Source organism: Pelophylax lessonae (genome assembly GCF_965119305.1).
Source record: "Pelophylax lessonae genome assembly, chromosome: 10".
Classification (NCBI taxonomy): Eukaryota; Metazoa; Chordata; class Amphibia; order Anura; family Ranidae; genus Pelophylax; species Pelophylax lessonae.
The window spans coordinates 183,096,727-183,116,046 of record NC_138777.1 but is presented as its reverse complement, the minus strand read 5'-3'; the positions used below and the strand labels follow the sequence as shown (position 1 = coordinate 183,116,046).

The 19,320-nt window shown below is 40.6% G+C and overlaps 1 protein-coding gene across 1 annotated transcript in view; it reads left to right on the top strand.

The window, feature by feature from the left end:
• LOC309565618 (beta,beta-carotene 15,15'-dioxygenase-like) overlaps positions 1 to 12,988 on the top strand; it is a gene marked incomplete at its 3' end in the record, with an annotated part of 51,617 nt that extends 38,629 nt beyond the window's left edge. Inside the window, exons 8-11 of the mRNA XM_082270573.1 lie at positions 3,777 to 3,882; positions 7,400 to 7,494; positions 9,782 to 9,893; positions 12,834 to 12,988. Coding sequence (XP_082126699.1) covers positions 3,777 to 3,882; positions 7,400 to 7,494; positions 9,782 to 9,893; positions 12,834 to 12,988 — 468 coding nt within the window. The remainder of the gene's footprint in view (positions 1 to 3,776; positions 3,883 to 7,399; positions 7,495 to 9,781; positions 9,894 to 12,833) is intronic.
• Positions 12,989 to 19,320: the final 6,332 nt, after the last annotated feature.

Sequence of the window (19,320 nt, the reverse complement as noted above, 5' to 3'; positions counted from 1 at the left end):
ATGTTTCTACAACTTGATTGGAGTCCCCCTGTGGTAAATTCAGTTGACTGGATATGATTTGGAAAGGCACACACATGTGTATATAAGATCCCACAGTTAACAGTGCATGTTAGAGCACAAACCAAGCCATGAAGTCTAGGGAATTGTCTGTAGACCTCCGAGACAGGATTGTATCGAGGCACAGATCTGGCGAAAGGTACAGAAAAATGTGTGCAGCATTGAAGGTCCAAATGAGCACAGTGACCTCCATCATCTGTAAATGTTGGAACCACCAGGACTCTTCCTAGAACCTAGGCCAAACTGAGCGATCGCGGGAGAAGGGCCATAGTCAGGGAGGTGACCAAGACACAGAGCTCCAGCATTTCTTTGTGGAGAGAGGAGAACCTTCCAGAAGAACAACCGTCTCTGCAGCACTCCACCAATCAGGTCTGTATGGTAAAGTGGCCAGACAGAAGCCACTCCTCAGTAAAAGGCACATGGCAGCCCGCCTGGAGTTTGCAAAAAGGCATCTGAAGGACTCTCAGACCATGAGAAACAACATTCTGTGGTCTGATGAAACAAAGATTAAACTCTTTGACCTAAATGGTAGGCATCATGTCTAGAGGAAATAAGGCACTGCTCATCACCTGGCCAATGCCATCCCTACAATGAAGCATGGTGGTGGTGGCAGCATCATGCTGTGGGGATGTTTTTCAGCTGCAGGAACTGGGAGACTAGTCCGGATTGAGGGAAAGATGAATGCAGCAATGTAGAAAAAAAAATGGGGTACTTTGACGTAATGGTGGGCTTAAGCACAATATGGCCATATGGTGTGACTAAATCCCCATATTTACTTGTTTTTATAAATTTCTGTTTATTAAGGTTTTCAAGAAAAGACAACACATAACACATCACAATGCCACACAGGGCAAACACAGAAAAAGAAACAGGGGACAACAGGTCACCCAACCCCCCCCCCCCCACCCACCTCCCTCCCCAGGCTCCACCCAGTGGTCTCCATATGCAGAAACAAAGCCCCCCTAAGGAGGAAAGACAACCCCTCAAGATTAGTTCAACCCAACATCAAAAGGCCCTTAGGGCATAGAAACATCACAGAGCAAGCGAGCAGCAATTAGCAGCAGCAGCGTTCAATCATAAAGGAGAAGCAAATAAATGGAAAGACAAGGAAAAATGGACAGCTTCAATGCTGTAGACAGGTGACACAGGCATTCAATAACTCATCCCCCAGCCCTCACATATTATAAGTACAAAAGGCTCCCTAAGACTGTCCAGCAGAGGTCAAGGCCGGGGAGTCAATCCACAGCTTCCATACCTTATCAAACTTGTGAGGGCATCCCCTGCTGAGATACGTGGTCTTATAGAGCGGAGTCACCTTATTGACCAGACTCTTCCAAAAGAGGATGGTGGGGGCTAACAGGCTCTTCCAGTGTAGGAGCAAGGCCTTACGGGCATAAAAGAGGAGCAAGCTGACTAGCGTACGAATGGCCCTCGCAGGGGCCAAACCATCGACCAATCCCAGAAGACAGACCTCAACAGAATTAGGAACCGGGATCTTAACCACCTCTGTAATGCAGGCCAGCACAGCAGTCCAGTAATCCCGGACCACCGGGCAACACCAGAAAATATGACTAAAATCCGCCGGAGAGTGGGAACAACGCCAACACTCCACAGAAGACGTGGGATAGAAACGGGCCAGCCTTGCCGGTGTATAATAGATCCTGTGCAGGAACTTAAAATGTATCAGGCGGTCCCTAGCAGAGACCAGGTAAGCGAAGGGAGCACACCACATATCATCCCAATCATCACCATCCAAGTCCAGTACCTCCTCCACCCATCGTGCCCGACACCTACGCACCGCCAAAGGAGTAGTGAAATCCCCATATTTACTTAATAAGAGCAGGTGTTTTTAAGTAGCCTTTCAAGATTTGAAAGCAACTTTTTTTTTGTGTATGTATGCGCTATTATATTGTTCATTTTGTATATTGGTCTTTTAGCAGCACCAACCTTAGAATTGTGTGTTTAGGGTGTGCCCCCCAATATCTTTTTGTTACATGTTTAGTCCTGACCAGACTTCTGGGTGGAGCACCCCACTCTCCAACACCAATACCTCATTATCATTGTCCACCCGTGAGCAGTTATAGGAGGGGTCCCTTCATTGCAGTTTTAGCAGAGGAATCTGCAGTTAACAAACTTCTCCCATGCAAGGAATGATTATGCCCTATGGTTCTGAAAAGTGAGATTTATCTTTTCTATGAATAGTGTAGGACCCACTGAAAATGGGGTACTTTGACGTAATGGTGGGCTTAAGCACAATATGGCCATATGGTGTGACTAAACCCCCATATTTACTTAATAAGAGCAGGTGTTTTTAAGTAGCCTTGCAAGATTTGTAAGCAACTTTTTTTTGTGTATGTGTGCGCTATTATATTGTTCAATTTGCAGCAATGTAGATACATCCTTAATAAAAACCTGATTCAGAGCGCTCTGGACCTAAGACTGGGGCCAGGGTTCATCTTCCAACAGGAGAGTGACCCTAGGCACACAGCCAAGATAACAAAGAAGTGGCTGCGGGAAAACTCTGTGAATATCCTTGAGTGGCCCAGCCAGCCCAGACTTGAACCCGATTGAACATCCCTGGAGAGATCTGAAAATGGCTGTGCACAGGCGCTCCCCATCCAACCTGATGGAGCTTGAAAGGTACTGCAAAGAAGAATGGGAGAAACTGCCCAAAAATTGGTGTGCCAAGCTTGTAGCATTATACTCAAAAATGACTTGATGATGTAACTGGTGCCAAAGGTGCTTCAACAAAAGTATTGAGCAAAGGGTGTGAATACTTATGTACATGGGATTTTTTTGTAATAGATTTGTAAAGATTTCAAACAAACTTCTTTCACGTTGTCATTATCTGGTATTGTTTGTAGAATTTTGAGGAAAATAATGAATTTAATCCATTTTGGAATAAGGCTGTAACATAACAAAATGTGGAAAAAGTGAAGCGTTGTGAATACTTTCCGGATGCACTGTATAATGAGGAAAGGGTGCTGCAAAATTCTTGCGATTATGATTTATTCCTGCCAAGATTAGCAGGAGCCGTGTTCTTCTTAGAATTGTAAATATTAAAGAAGTAAACAGTCAGAATAAATCCTGTGTATGGGATTTTCCTGAATATCCTGCAAAACATATTACTAGGCATTAGTTACTTGGAATTTGGAAGTAGTCTTTGAAATCTGTTATACAAGAAATTAGTAAAATAGTACAAATAGATTTTTTATGATCTTATTTTGATCATATATATTGTAAGGTCACAGCTGTTATTTGCAAACTAAGCCAATGGCAATTCTTTTTTACTAACAGCCGACAGATATTTGGATCCCAAAATCCATGAGCAGCAGCAACATCCATGCTTATAGCTGCAGCAAAAAGTACAGGATTCATTATAAAATATGTATTGGTAAATCTTTGCATCTCCTCCAATACTGCATTAGAAACTGTAAAGGAAGAATTGCATTGATTTTTATTGTAGGGATACTTTATATTGTAAAGCTCTGTGAAAAACCTTTGATACTATATAAATTGTGTATTATTATTATTAATATTTGTATTTAGTGTGTACTATGCAAATAGTAGTGTATGCCGATATTTTTATTATTTTTTCATTATCTGTGCTTTTTGACACGTACTTATTCTTCCACGTTGTCCATTTATATAGCTTGCTACTGCATTGTGTATACACGCTATTTAAAATAACTATTAACATTCTCTATTTAACTTTAAAGAAAGCAGAAGTGGGAATGAACCTTGTACGGCTTTCTGAAACTACTGCAACAGCGGTCAAAGTTAAAGAAGGAGAGATATATTGCCAGCCGGAGATCAAATGTGAAGGTAGGGAGATCACAGTTATTCCCTAAGGCTCACTGAACAACAGGATAAGAAGCTTAAAGCTGAACTCCAAGCAAATATCTTAATCCACAAATGGAATACATATAAGAGAGCTGTTTTACCTGCCAAAGGATTTGTATGTATGTCCATGCTCTGACTGTCAGGGAAGGAAGCCTGATTATTTTCTGCTGCAATTCAGTAAGTGTTACAGGTATTCTCCCCTCTCCCCCAGCCTGTGACTGTACAGTAAAAAGAAGTAGCAGGCCATTCTGCTGTCTCCTTCTATCAGCATGCTGGTTGCACTGTAGCACAACTAATTGGCTCCTTGCGCTTCTACCTACCCAAGTCTGACCTCTGCTATACAAGGGACTGCAAGAAGCTGAAACAAATTATCATTATAGTATGTATATATATATATATATATAGCACTACTCCCTAGGTTCCCCTGGGTTACCTATAGCAACAACTTATCGACTCTCAGTGCTTTAAGTACTTGGCTCAGTCAGGAAACAGTCCAGGAGATTTGTTTTTTTGTTGTTTTATTCTGGAACTTGGGATAGGAGAAGGGATGAGTGGGATACTCCAACTGAATGAACTATGCACAACTTAAGGACTTCTAGCTATGTTGAGTGTGGCAAGGCCACTGCTTCACCTTGCCACTGAAGTGAAGTGTCTGATAGGCAAACTATGTAGCGAAATACTCTTCAGGGCCCCGCTTGGCACCCCCTTTTTACCCTTACTCTAGGGTTCTACTCGGCACCCCCTTTACTCTTGCTTACTATGTGAGCTGACCCTCTGTCCTCTAACCTCACTGGAGTGGTCCCCCTTCCTGGGTAGACCCCTTGGCAAGCCCCCTGGTACTCACGGACACTGTTTTTCCCAGTTGACTCTGCCCGCAGCTCCACCATCAGCTTTCCAGGACTCTTTGAGGTTCAGCTCCACACTTGGCTCACCAGGCTGACTGCCCGTGACCACTTTCCTCAGGCTGCAGGAGGAGGAGAGACAGCCGTCACCCTCCTACTGGGACCATGCTTCCCGCCAAAGATGCCCTGTCACATGTGCCCTTGGCTTTTATGGTCAATCCCAGGATGCACTGCAGTGGTGCCCTCCCACTGGAACTGCCACAAAAGCCCGTTTGCCACTGGTCAGGTTTCCTCCACTGTCCAACAGGCTCCCCTATTGGATACAGTGGGGACACTCCCTCAGACCAAGTGACTCACACCTGGACACATGTAACAGGCATAACTAACAGATCAGGCTCCCCTGATAAGCAGATAGAGCATAACAATGCTTTTAACCTAGCATCTATCTAGGAGGGTGCTATATATATATATATATATATATATATATATATATATATATATATATATATATATATATATATATATACAATATATCTCACATCTATAACTGCCAGAAGCAGCTTATAACTGAGCTACAATAGAATCAGCAATGAAATATGAAGCTGTCATTAGTATCAAGCATTGTCACACTATAAAATTTTTATTCATTATTTCATTTTAGGTATACCTCCATCAAAATAATAAAACTATGAACTGACTAGATCAAAAACAATCTTTGAATCAATACTGTCCCAATCTGACAGACCAGGACACTTGTTATCCCAACTTTATCAGATCTTGTTACAAGAAACCCACCCTGACCCTCCTCCATTTATTTCTAAATGGGAACGGGAACTGTGTGTACCTGGTGTGGAGATGGAGTGGAACAAAACACTGGCACTTCCTTTTAAATTGTTCGTCAGCTCTATAGCCCAAGTGCGCTATTACCGAATCTTATCTAGGTGGTATTGTTGCCCTACTGTCCTACATAAAATTGACCATGCCATACCAGATACATGCTGAAGATGTTTGCAGGCACCTGGCACCATGTCGCACATATGGAGCTCCTGTCCGCGGATTATTCCCTTCTGGGATAAAATTCTTCACCTGTATGACTCACAGGGGACAGGTTCTCGAATGATCCTCGTATAACCATACTGTCCATGTTGCCCGGTTCCTATAAACAAATTTAAAAACCCTAATTCGACACTTCCTGACTTCTGCCCGTTCTGTGATTGCTAGACGTTGGAGGCAGCCGCTTGCACACTCCATAGCAGATTGAACATGTGAAATGGACAGGATCGAACATTTGGAACTCATAATTTCCTGGGACACAGGCACAAATGAAGCCCACTCCAATATGTGGACTGTATGGCTCCATTTCCAATTCTCCTCAGCCTTTGTAGCGGATGATCCGGGCCATTCTCAGGGGTAGAGATTACCTTTTACCTTGTCCCCTTTAGTGTTTTTTTTTTCTCTTGTTTCTCTTTTTTCTTTCTCTCTTCGAATCCTCTTATCTTTCTCTTAACCTTACTATAACCTAGTAACCTGGGTTACTATAAGTAAACCCAGTTTCCATACCTACTTCTTCCATACAAGAGATTCTGATCTCTTGTTTCACCATGTACTATATATTTCTATATTAATGTTGCTGGTTTCTCCTGTGTGCTAGTTTGTTCTGCGATCTAGATTGAGCTAAATCTCATAAAATCGGGTCTCTCGTGCAGTTGAGGCACACACACGAGGCTCAATGATACCATACCTTGCAATTATTATTTGATTAATAAAGTCACAGTTTATATTACTGTACATTTCTGGTAACTACCTGGCATGTACCTTAAGCTTTCCAGATTGCAATGACAGTAGTTTATATATTATCAATGTTATCTTTTTTTTCTCTGTATTGTTCGTGATTTTGTTTGGAAATCTACTAAAAACCGATTGAACATAAGAAAAAAAAAATAATAAAACGAATTAAAATGACTTATTGAACCATGCAAAAGAAAACTACCTTTTTTTATATGTATTTATATTATTTTGAAATGTGCAACTTGGGTAGTGACTTTAAAGCGGTTCTAAAGGCAGAAGTATTTTTACCTTAATGCATTCTCTGCATTAGGTAAAAAAACTTTCTGTGATCAGTTCCCTCCCCCCAGCCCACCTTAAATACTTACCTGAGCCTGATCTCGATCCAGCACTGTGCCCGAGAGCAGTGGCTCTTTTTGCTCAATCTCTTCTCACAAGACATCGAGGGAGCAGCAGGAGCCATTGGCTGCTGTCAATCACACCATGTGAGTAGGGGGCGGAACAGAGCCGATCGGTGTGTGTCAATAGACACAAACAGCATGACTCAGAAGGTAGTCCGCATGAGTGCCTCATAGTAATCAGTTTGCTATGGGGGCACTTGGAAGGGGGAGGGGCTAGAGGGGCTGGTGGGGGACCCCAGAAGTTTAAGTTTGGGGCTGCTCTGTGTAAAACCATTGCACAGAGCAGGTAGGTATGACTTGTTTTTATTTATTCTTTTTAAAAAGTATCTTTAGAATTATGTTCATGTCATTCATATTATAAGCCAAATCTATAGCCACCATTTTTTTTCCATTAGGGGATGAAAAAGTAGTATCAGCTAGCACCTTAGATTTCTCATGACTGTTATGTAATCTTGTGTCTTGTACTCCTAGGAATCGAACTACCTAGAATTAACTACGCTTACAACAGCAAGAAATACAGATATGTTTATGCTTCTCATGTTGAATGGCGCCCAATTCCCACCAAGGTAAAGATCATACTTTGCATCTGTATATATTAGAAATTAAGACGTGACTTAGAAGTATGTGGCACCACATCCAGTTAGTGCATAGCAAATAGATAAGGAATAGGTAGGACTTTTAAGGTAGCCACTAATATTCCCATAAGGAAACACGAGTAGTCAAAAAGTACAAATACATTTTTTTTTCATTGTAACAACATGATAAAAGATACTAAAACCATATCAGAAAGATAGTTGTGTGTAGGAAACAATACAACATCCCCCTATACACGGTAGGTGAGTATTTGCAAAAGAACCTGTTACATGCCCATATACAGCTAAGATCTGGTACGTGTTAGCGCAGAATCTGTGGTGATCTTTAACGTCTGGCCAAACAGGGATCTCAAGCGTGGTAAACCGATGAATCGCTACGCGTTTCACCTACAGCTTTCCACTTGATACCGGGAAATACAGTATAATTACTACATAATACAAAAATGCATGCGTCTGTTTCAACATCATTAATCTATCATATTACATTTTTGAACATTAAACATACTGTATAACATAGTATGCTACTATAGATGTACCTTTGAGTACTCATAAGTACCTACCCAGATCCCAAGGGGGAAGAAAAAGAGAACATAGGGCACCCATGCAAGCAGGGTGGTATGAGGGAAGATTGAGAACAAGTCAGTCCAAAAGGGAGATGTTCACACCGGACGCTCTATAGCCCAAACAGCAAGAGTCTCATTCTCAGGCCATACAGACCTACCAAAAAATGTATAGTGTAGGTGCGGATCAGTATATATATATATATATATATATATATATATATATATAATTATTTTCATTCCCTGTTTATTACTGGGGAATGCCTCCATTATATATATATATATATATATATATATATATATACTGATCGACATCTACACTATACTACTATACTACCATTGAAGCCAAGCAGATTTAAATGCACTAACGTTAAAGCCAAACTCCAGCTAACCCCTTTTAAGAAGTAACAGCCACAATTTTTTTCCTATTGAGATAAAGGTTTTACCTAGATATATAAAAGCTGATCACTTTAAGCACCCCTGTCAGTAGTAAATAGTTTGTCTCAACCCTGTAACTGAAAAACAACAGACTTGCTGGCCAAATCATCGGATGAAAATGAAATCAAAATCAAGTAAGCACTGTATGAATAGGTAAGTAGCTAGCACACAAAAGTAAATATAAAACCTTCAAAAGTCAATAACAAGGAAATGGGGGGCAGGGCTCAATTGCGACAAACATACAAAAAATCTTAATAAGTGATAAGCAAATAAAGTTCTAAAATAAATAAATCTGTGCCGTGATTGAGGGTATTCTTCCCTACGTTCAGAAAGATTCCAATGGTAGGTGTGCTGTGTCTGAAACACTCACCAGCAATTAAATATTGTCAAGCATCAAAAAAAGAAGCACTTCACCCAGCATGTAAAAAATATGGACTGCCACGACTGTGCACCTCCACCAATCTATACACTCACCAGATAGCGGACATCAATAAGCCTTGAACTTTTTCTATGAAGCACAGTGGCCTCCTGTCGCATTCAGATTTCCAGAGGGATCATCCACAGATGGGGGGCATAAATACACATTGATCAATTGCCACCCTGCCCTGGCTGACGGTGTCCTGTTCTGGAGGTTGATGTGGAGCTCCTTTGATGAGTCTTCTATAGTTGGTTGACTTTTGACTCTTCCTAGCACAGTGACTGGACATGAAGGGGGAAATCTCTCCCAACTCTCGGCTTCTCTTCCTCCTGCTCACAAGTGTCCACAATCAGGGGAAAGTTCCCCTTAAAGTGTCATTCCACCATGTGGGGGTCCTAGGCCTGCAATGTGCAGACTGTAGACGTGAAGCTGATTCTGCTCTGACCTATCTGAGGCTCTTCTCTGTTTCTCCTCTGTATCCCCGATGGAAGATGGAGGCTTCTTGTCCTGGCTGAGAGGTGTGAGGGCCATTCTGTGTTTGCACCATGGATCTAGGAAGACAGAGATCTTCCCAGATCCATAGTGCAGACACAGACCATTTCCTTTCTTAGGTGAAAATAAAAGAGAGCCTAAAAAAAGAAAATTATTGCACCCATCACATCTAAGAATTGGTAAGCTGCTGTATAATAAATGTTTGCTTTTGGGTTTAATACTGCTTAAAGTCCTACTCATATTTATGAAGCAACAAAGTATGCATATGTCAATGTAATCAAAACTGACATCTTTCTAAATGCATGTGTTTGCTGTGTTTGTAATAACCATATCTCTGTTGTACAATATTTAGATAGTGAAGTTTGACCTTGTTACAAAGGAAATGCTTGAATGGACTGATGACATGTGCTGGCCTGCTGAACCTGTGTTTGTACCACATCCAGATGCCAAAGAAGAAGATGATGGTAAGTTTTAGTTGGTTTCATCCTACTACTTTCACAAAGACATTAATAACATAAGCCTGCAACAAACGTAGGCAATTTACACCCAACTTTTCGTGAAAGTTGCAGTTATAGTGCTCATTCATACCTATGCATTTTAATGCATAGATTTTAATACACTTCAGGTTAGCCATTGATTTGAATGGTGCCAGTTCATGTCTGTGTGACATTTGTTTTTGTTTTTTTTAATGCATCAACACACATTGAAGGGTCTAATGTCAATGGTGACACAATTAAAATGCATGATTATTGATAAGGCATGTAAAAACACATGACAACATGCACATAAAGGTGTGAAGCTAGCCTTGGTGAACCCACTGGTCAAAATAGTCTTTAAAGGCCACACTACAGCAGCAACAGACAAACAATAAAACTTTATTGAACTTCAAGTTTCTGTCAGCCTCTTTCTCTGAAGTGTTTTACTCATTCAGAGTTTAATTTTAGAGCTAAAATGTTCTGTGGAAATAGCTGCAATTATATGAAAATCTCACCTACTACTGTATAAGCAGAGCTTGCCTCAGCCCTTCCACTTTCTGATCCACCCTACTGCTCTTTAAAAGAAGATGAAAACCCAACCATTAAAATCTTAATTGTTTTGCACGCAGCAGCCCTGGACCTCCCCTTCTGGGGTCCTCTATTGATGCTCTTTGCTCCTCCTTTTCTTTGTGTGCCCCCATAGAAAGACACTTGCTATGTGGAGTCGATCCCAGGCCAGGCTGTGTACATCTATTGACACACACAGCATCACTCAACCCCGCTTCCCGCTTTGTACTCACAGAATTTGATTGACAGCAGCAGTAGCCAATGGGTCTTGCTGCTGCCTCTGTGAGCAGAGAGAGATGAGAAAGCCACTGCAAATGCATACAGCGCTGGATCAAAAAAGGACCCAAGTAAGGATAAAGGGGTTGTGAGGGGGCGATGCAAACACCAGGAAATTTTTTACTGTAATGCAGGGACTGCACAAGGGGAACCAATTTAGGTTATCAACTATTAACCTTAAAGTGATACTAAAGGAAAATTTAAAAAAAATACCAAACATGTTATACTTACCTGCTCTGTGCAATGGTTTTGTACAGAGCAGCCTCAATCCTCCTCTTTTCGGGTCTCCCACAAGCGCTCTGGACTCCTCCCCCCTGCTGAGTGCCCCCGAGGGGCACTTGTGCGTTCTCGCTTCCAAGCGCTGCTCTGTGTGTCCATGGACACACAGAACAGGGCTCGGCTCAGCCCTGCCCTCACTCCCTTTTCACTGGTTGTGATTGACAGCAGGGGGAGCCGATGGCTCCCCTTGCTGTATCTGAGCAAACGAGGAGGGAGAGAGCCAGAAGAGCAGCTACTCTCATGCACATCACTCAATCCAGATCAGGCTTAAGTAAGTATTAGGAGGTGAGCTGCACTCAGAAGGTTTTTTACTTTCGTTCATAGAGTGCATAAAGGTGAAAAAACCTTCAGCCTTTAGAACCTCTTTAAGTAGTGCTTTGAGGAGAGGGGGGAACTTACCACCAAGAAGAATGGGATAGAAGGTGGAAGTGAGATGTGTATGAACTGTTGAAGTGGGGCTGTCTCTAAGTTGGAATTTTGAAAATGTACATCTCCTCCCAGAGTCCTAACTGGACTTCAGCAGCATGGCTACACTGTAAGTATCTAAAATGCCAATTTAATGTGATACCTAGCATCTGTTGTAGTACAGGGATAAAAAGTTATAAAAGAGCCCTAGAAATACAGTTGGTGAATATATTGTGTGACAAACCTAACCAAGACAGAAGCTTTTAGAGGGGACAAGGGGCTAGCCTTCTAACCACTGATTATGGCCCATGGAGGAGTCTGGGGATTTTGTCTGCTTCTCCCGGTCAGAGCATTGAAAAAAGCTCATGTCAGCCTCTAATCCAATAGAGAGAGCAGATCATTCTCTAATTATGGACAACAATGTGATACATTTTCTGAATAAAGACAATTAAGCTTCGCTTCTGGAGTGGATGGAATGGTGTAATATTAATCTTGTACATGTGAATAGTCAGAGGAAATATGGTGACCCTCCTGCAGACTGGGTTGGAGAGGCTCCCCAATTTGTGACATAAAAATGTATCAACAATCGCCATCAAGAAATCTATGAAGATAAAGGTATTCCACTTTTTCAGACTGCTGGAACATTGTTTAAGTTTTGTCTCATAGACTGTTGCTGGACAGTCTGAGGTGGGGTGGGATCCCTGATTAATCAAAGCCCTGTCTGGGTGGTCAGTGACCTGAGTCACTTAGGCTTGTCTAGGTGACTAGTTATCAATTAGCTTACTATTTATGTTGTCTATTCCTTAGATATTTTAAATATATTACTGTTTATAGTTTGCATTGTTTAGGATAATGTGCTCAAGCTCTTACCTGATTTTGGAGGAAACTATATCTTGAGGGAGGCACCCAAGTAGGGTGCTAGGCACTCCGTCACATATGGAAAGCCCTGTTGTACCCAATGCAGACCATCCGGTAGGGCAAAAAAATGTGGAAGCGTGAGGTTAAGCCAAAAGATTGATTGGAAGAGTTATGTTCTGAATCAGATTACAGGGATATATTGTACACCGAGTGTATAGCTTCAGCGACACACATGAGATTGGCTAACGTCTCAGAGAACATGGTAAGGATAACCACCAACCTATTAAGAAACTCTAAAAATATATGGACATGTCAGTTAGAGTTAATTATAAATAAAATACAAAATTCTCCAAGAATTAACACTTTTCCTTTTACAAGTTCAAAATGAGATTGTATAAATCTGTAAATTGAAAATCCTCCAGTGTATCTTCCCTGTCTATACAGTGTTGCAGTAAAGGCTAAAATGTAATTTATAACCTGCAGTATATGGTCCTTCTTTCAGAATCCCTCAATACTCATTATATATTAATTTTATCATTGCAGGGGTTGTATTATCTTCCATTGTGTCTTCTGATCCAAATAAATCTTCATTTCTACTCATACTGGATGCCAAAACATTTAAAGAAATAGGCCATGCCAGTATCAATGCCAACATGCATCTGGACCTGCATGGAATCTTCATCCCACACAATAACTGATAACTAATCATTATACACTGGGACATTTCTGCAATCAACATCAATAATGTTTCAGCAGGCCTGAACGGAGAAAAGATGAAGAACCAGCAAAAATAAAGAAACTAAAACATTTTCAAAGTTCTATAAGTGATCAGCATCATGGCCTATATTGATCATGGCTGATAAGTAAGTTGTCATGTAATTTTTATCTGTGACACATAATTCAGGATGCAGAGGTTCAGTTTCTTTTATTTGAGTTTCTTGGTTCCTCTAGTGCTCCATTTACAGCTTGTGTTAGCACTGGATGCCATAGAAAAGAGTAAGGTGATGTAAGTCTGCTGCAGTAAATGTAGGACCACAGCACAGTTGGCATATATAGACAATCGAGAAGAAAAAGGATTTCTTCTTACTGTACACAATTGAGAATGAAAATATTAGAAAAAGATAACTGAAAGCAATGTCAAATAATTATTTATATTTAATTAAAAGCTGTGATGACTTCCAAAGCTTGCTGGGAGTTTGGTCCGCAGATGTGAATTTTGAATTTTATGTTTTTATAAATCATTTTCTTTAATTCGCAGTTCAGTTTTGATCTGAATGTTGTCACACACACAGAATTTAGAAGTGTAAAGGGTCTTTCTTTGATCACTTTTATTGTTATCACAGGGATCTGAGGTCTCCTCTGCCCTTAAAAGCATCTAATCACACCAAGATCAGTGTGATCAGATGCTTTACCTTTTTAAAAATGGCGCTGTTTACATCCGGGGAAACCGAAAGTGATGAATGCTCATCGCTTCCGGTTTCCTGTAGCATAGAGGTGATCAGAGCCATTCCGGTCTCTGAAAACCTGTATAGCTTCTGCCGGCTGGTCGCTTGGGTGTTCTGGTGGTACTGGAGAACCCAAGAAAGCCTCAGAAGGGAAGGGACGTTCCCCTCTCACTGCTTGTGAAAGCAATCCAGCAGCTAACTAGCGGCTAGGATTGCTTTTACAAGAAAGCCAACCATTGGTTTAAAAAACAATCCCTGGATGAAACCTGCAGCTGCAGACATCATCCTGGTATAGCCACTTGAAGTCCAGCAAAATACCAGTACATCACTGATCGTCAAGTGGATAATTATATCCCATAATCGTCTGCTCCATTTAGTGTCTACATTGCAGATTTTTTGTTTTTGATTCAGGTATTTCAGGATAATACTACATTGTGACTACTAGATGGTGTTGGCAATCTTAGTAGATAATTATATTTCAAACAATATAACAAACATTCCTGGTGCCTGTGTGGATGGTTAAGACATCCGCAATGTTTTATACATGGACCCTTACTGTCTATATTGTAGAGATGTGGGAGTGGGAGGGTTTGAGTAGTTTAACAAATTAAAAAACAAACAAACTGGGAAGGGGAGATTGACACCATTCAGTCCATAAAAATGCTGTGTGTTGGCAGCCCATGATAGAACTTAGGAACTCAGAGCATTCCGGACAGATTGACAGGTATTGTTTTGTACAATCAGGGTGTTTAAAGGGATACAACATGGGGAAATCTGACTACAGTATATTTCAGGGAAGAACTGCATACGTTTCTTATCCTAGAATAGACTTTTAAGGGTAAGTTGACCTTTTCATGAAAATTAAAAAGGTGAAAATGGCTCCAGATACCATGGCCACCCCTCCTGACCCCTCTGTACATAGCAGCCATTAAACCCTGTGTTACCGGTGTGTAGTGCCCTGTACACTATAGAATGCAATAAACAGCCCAGCAGTGAGTATCCATCATGATGCTTGCAACAGCAAGTGCTTATTGGTCAGCATGACCACCTGACTGTTGACTAATGAGAAGCACTTATTTCCTTCTGGGACACTTTACCAGAACAAGAAGACTCAGATGAGCTTCTTACTGGGCAGCACAGTCACATGGACCAATAAGCACCTGCCACTTACATGGCTGTATATTGCGGTGCATGGTGTACAGACCACTACACTGGCAGCAGGGGAATCAAAATAACAATTTCCCTTGGGGATTAATAATAATTTCCCTTTGGGATTAATAACAATTTCCTTTTGGGATTATTAAAGTATTTTGAATCTGAATCATGTCCGCTATGGAATGCAGGGTCTAGAGGGGTGGACAAGAAATTTGGAGTTAGTTTAACTTTTCATTATTTTGGAAAAAGTGAAAATACCCTTTAAGTAGGAATTTTCTATTCCTGTATGATATTTTATTTTTTTTGCAATATAAATATTGTCAGAGGTGAGCCTTCAAGATGTATTTCCACTTTTGTGGACAAATTGGGATACCACCTACTTTATATTTGTTACAGTACCTGATTCACATAACATACCGGTAACTTATAAGTAACGTAAAAAAATATTTAAAAACTTCAGCTTACTTTTTTTTTTAGATGCTCTATTATGGACCCTCCAACAAGAAAAAATGCTACCTAATTCTCTTTGTTTGTGAGGGGGCTGGGTAGCTGTGTTTGCCATAATAGTCTGTACTGTGCAGGCAGATCTTCGCTATCAGTTGTAACTAGATTTGAACACTGTCTGTCCTATCAAAGGGTTAGAGGTTTAGGTGATAGACTTATTGCATTATATGTTAATAAGGACAGACTTGGGACAGACTCACTCTAATTGTTGAAAAACTTTGCTGTCAGCCATGACACCTTGTCCTGAAAAAGATCTAAAAAGAAAGAAATATCTTAAAATAAAAAAAAAAAAAATAGGCATATGAATAGGAACACATAACAAACACATAATTTGACTGCAAAAGTGGAAATACGTTTTAAGAGAGTTATTTTGAAATCTTACTTTTAGTTAGACTGATTCTCTATTTTTGCCTCATCCTGCCTACTCAGGGAGAGACTGGCTTCATTCTAATAGAGCTGGAGACCTGGAGATACCTTCCAGCCTTTTATAAGATCCGCTGCTATAGTAAACTCACTGTCACCACACTGCAAGTCTAAAACTTTATTATACATATTTTTATTGTTGTAAAAACAATCAGATATGTATATGTTATATTTTTTTTAAATAAATGTTAAATATTTGAAACATTAAATTGAAGATGTGGGTTTTTATTAATCACTAGCTCTGTGGAAATTGAGCAATTCCAGGTTAGAATAAATTTGTTTGAAAAACATGAAAGCTACCATTGCTAATCTTCTGATCATGTTCTTTTGCAAGTACACAGATAATTAAATGATTTCCTGATTCGAGTGCTTGTTATGGGTGGTCCAAAAGTATTTAAAATGACACTAAACACTGGTTTAAAAAAAATCTATTAAAGTATGTAGTCTTAATTTTAAAAAGTAAATTTTATTGCTCTCAGCCTCCTTCAAATCTCTACATTTATTTTTCTTTTCTTTTTTTTTGCTGCTGTGATCTGACTTCATGTTACAGTGTGGCTATATTCATAGCCACCCTCTCTTGCTCACTCCCCAGATGGACTAAGGACAATGAGATTTGTAGTGTGCATAGAACAGAGAACATAACCACTACTAAAATGCACTGACTGTTCAAACAAATGGAAATTACGACCTTGCCTCTGTCTTTTCCCCTCCAACATCGTCAACCTACTTACTGTTACTCAAACCTGGCTTCAGGAATCTAATTCTGCCTCTTCAGCTGTCCTCCCCCATGGTGGCCTCTGGCTCCACTCGCCCAGACCTTGAGCATGTAAATGAGGTGGAGTTGGAATCCTTCTATCCCCACAAAGCACCTTTCATTTTCTTCCTACACTTCTCTCTCTCTCTGCACTTTAGAAGTACATTGTATGCATATTTTTTCTCTGGTTTCTCTGAGGATTGTACTGATTTATCAGCCTCCTGGATCAATGTCATGCTTACTTGATGACTTCTCAGCTTGGATATCCTACTTTCTCACCTCTGAGGTCCCACCTTTCATCTACTCAACCTAACCTCATCCATTAACCTAAGGCAACGGACACCCACAACCACTCCACCGACAACACCCCTGATCTTGTATTCACCCACCTCTGCACTTCCTACAACCTCTCTAACACCCCTTTTCCTCTCTCTGACAACAACCTTTTCAACTTCACACTCTCTGTGTATTCAACCCCCTGTCCTCCAATGCCTTTATGACAAAATCACACCTCTGTCCTGCCTATACCTGGCCACTTCAGTCTACAACAATTTACTGATATATTCTCTGGATGCACTTGCTCCCCTCTCTATGCGCAGAACCAGGTCTCGCCCACTACAACCCTGGCAAACAATCAACACTAGAATGGAAAAGGGAAAAGTCCTGGAAGTCGCACATTTCTGCAAAACCCCATAAGAAAGTGTATGACAGCCTCAACCCTGGCTCCAACCAGGCCATCTGGTTCCCTCAAATGGGAAATAAAAAAAGTATATCAAAGCACGGAGTCCATAGATGGACTTTAAAGGGTTAGCTCACCTTTACTTACTTTTCCCCCAAAACTTTCCTATGCATTAAAATGTACATTAACCCCTTGCTCCATGTCTCGTACTAACAATACTATAACTATAGCAATAATAATTCACTGTACAGTCTGCCCCTGTGTTGTTTCTCCTCAATAATGCAGAAAAAGATGCATTGTAAACAAAAAAGTGTGTGTAAGAAAAAAAAAAAATAAGATGACAGACTATAATGAAAAAAAAAACTGAAGAGAAATAGACAATAGAAAAATCTAGTGTATATAAAAAAAAAATGTATTTAATAAAACATCAATTATAAAATCAATTCACATATAACTACGCTTTAATTGACCGGTTTCACCTGGACGGCTTCTTCAGAATAAGCGCAGATGCAAATCTTGGCTGAATACAAAAAATATATCATAAGTATATGCACACAAATGTATTTACCATATTTTTTAAATATCAATGCAGCCCTCACCACTCCAACCAGAGGATTGTCTATGCCTGAGTGCACGACAAACAACGTGAGATGGTGCAGATCCAGCCCAACAGGCCCAGAGCAGGTGCCAGATAGGAAGAGTCCACCACAATGGGTCACCCGCAGGAGGGAGATATATCGCCAGTGAGCAGAATATTAGACCTGTCAATAACAGTCATCATATAAACCAAGGAACGTATTCAAATACACTATATAATCAAGGAAAACATGTAATTGATGGTAATCCCATAACTCTCAATTCACACTTACAAAAATCGTCCAACCTCCAAGATTTGTGTTTGTAAATCCTACAGGGACAATGCTCAATACCAAACCGAAAAGTATTAAGCCCCCCGGTGGGAGGACTTGACTTTGTTCCTTACTCATGCACACTCTCACTAGTAGCGCAGAACTGTGTAAAATTGAATAGAAGCAGCCTGTGCATGCGTAGGTAGAGAACAAAGCAAAGTTCTCGTTCGTGAGTTTCCAGGGCCGTGAATCCAACACTAGGTAAGTCTTGCCATTTGCAGAACGGAGTTGGAAGGACAATTATACAGTATGAACTATGAACATATAAAAACGTATAACTGGATTTTGATAAAAATGGTAAATTTGTATTTGCCCTAGCAGCCTCTGAAAGAATGCAGTTATAATTGTGGCACTATTCCCAAGGTGGTGTAGGATCACCCCCAAGGTATTCTAGCAGTGTACATCTCTAAATGATTCAGTTCTCAAGCTTTCCTGTAGCTCTTCCACATCCACTTTCAGGCAGGATGCTTGGCATGTAGTGGATTAAATAAACTGGGCGTCAAACGCTTTAATGCTTTAATTTATTATTGCTAACTCCTGGGTGAGAGGTCCAGGTAGCAGGATACCCAAAAAACAATAGCAGCGGTACTTTTTGCATACACAGGTATAGCCGGGTGAATCTCAACCCAATTATTTTTTTTTTGGTTCAGCTGAGAATCTGTTACTGTGCAAAAACAGCCACAGTCCCATTTCTCAACTTAGCTAGCATGAGGCCTTATAAGAGCAGTCACAGTCTCTTTTCCTAGTAAATAATGAATACTTCTTTCCCCTCCAGCTGTCACATCCACATAGCTCTCTCTGGACATTCTTCAGCATACAGTAGAAGACTCTCACTTAAGGACACTTCTTCCAGGGAGGTTACAGGTCTCCATGCAAGATTCCTTCTGAACAGACATCCCAGCAGGGACAAAACCTGCCATCTGGGGTCTTTTTTATGCATTCTTTAGTTACTCAAAGCCTCACACAATGGGTACATTACATTGTTCACATCACAGTGCAATAAACTCCTGTTTACTTTGAGTAGGTCAATTCCCTTTCACATATCAGACAAGCTAGTATGTAAGAAAAGTGTTTAGTACAATCATAGGGTTAAGCTTGCCAAGAAAGAACATTTAAAGAGAGTAGTTGTCAATGCACGAGTAGGTTTTCAGACTTTTAGGGA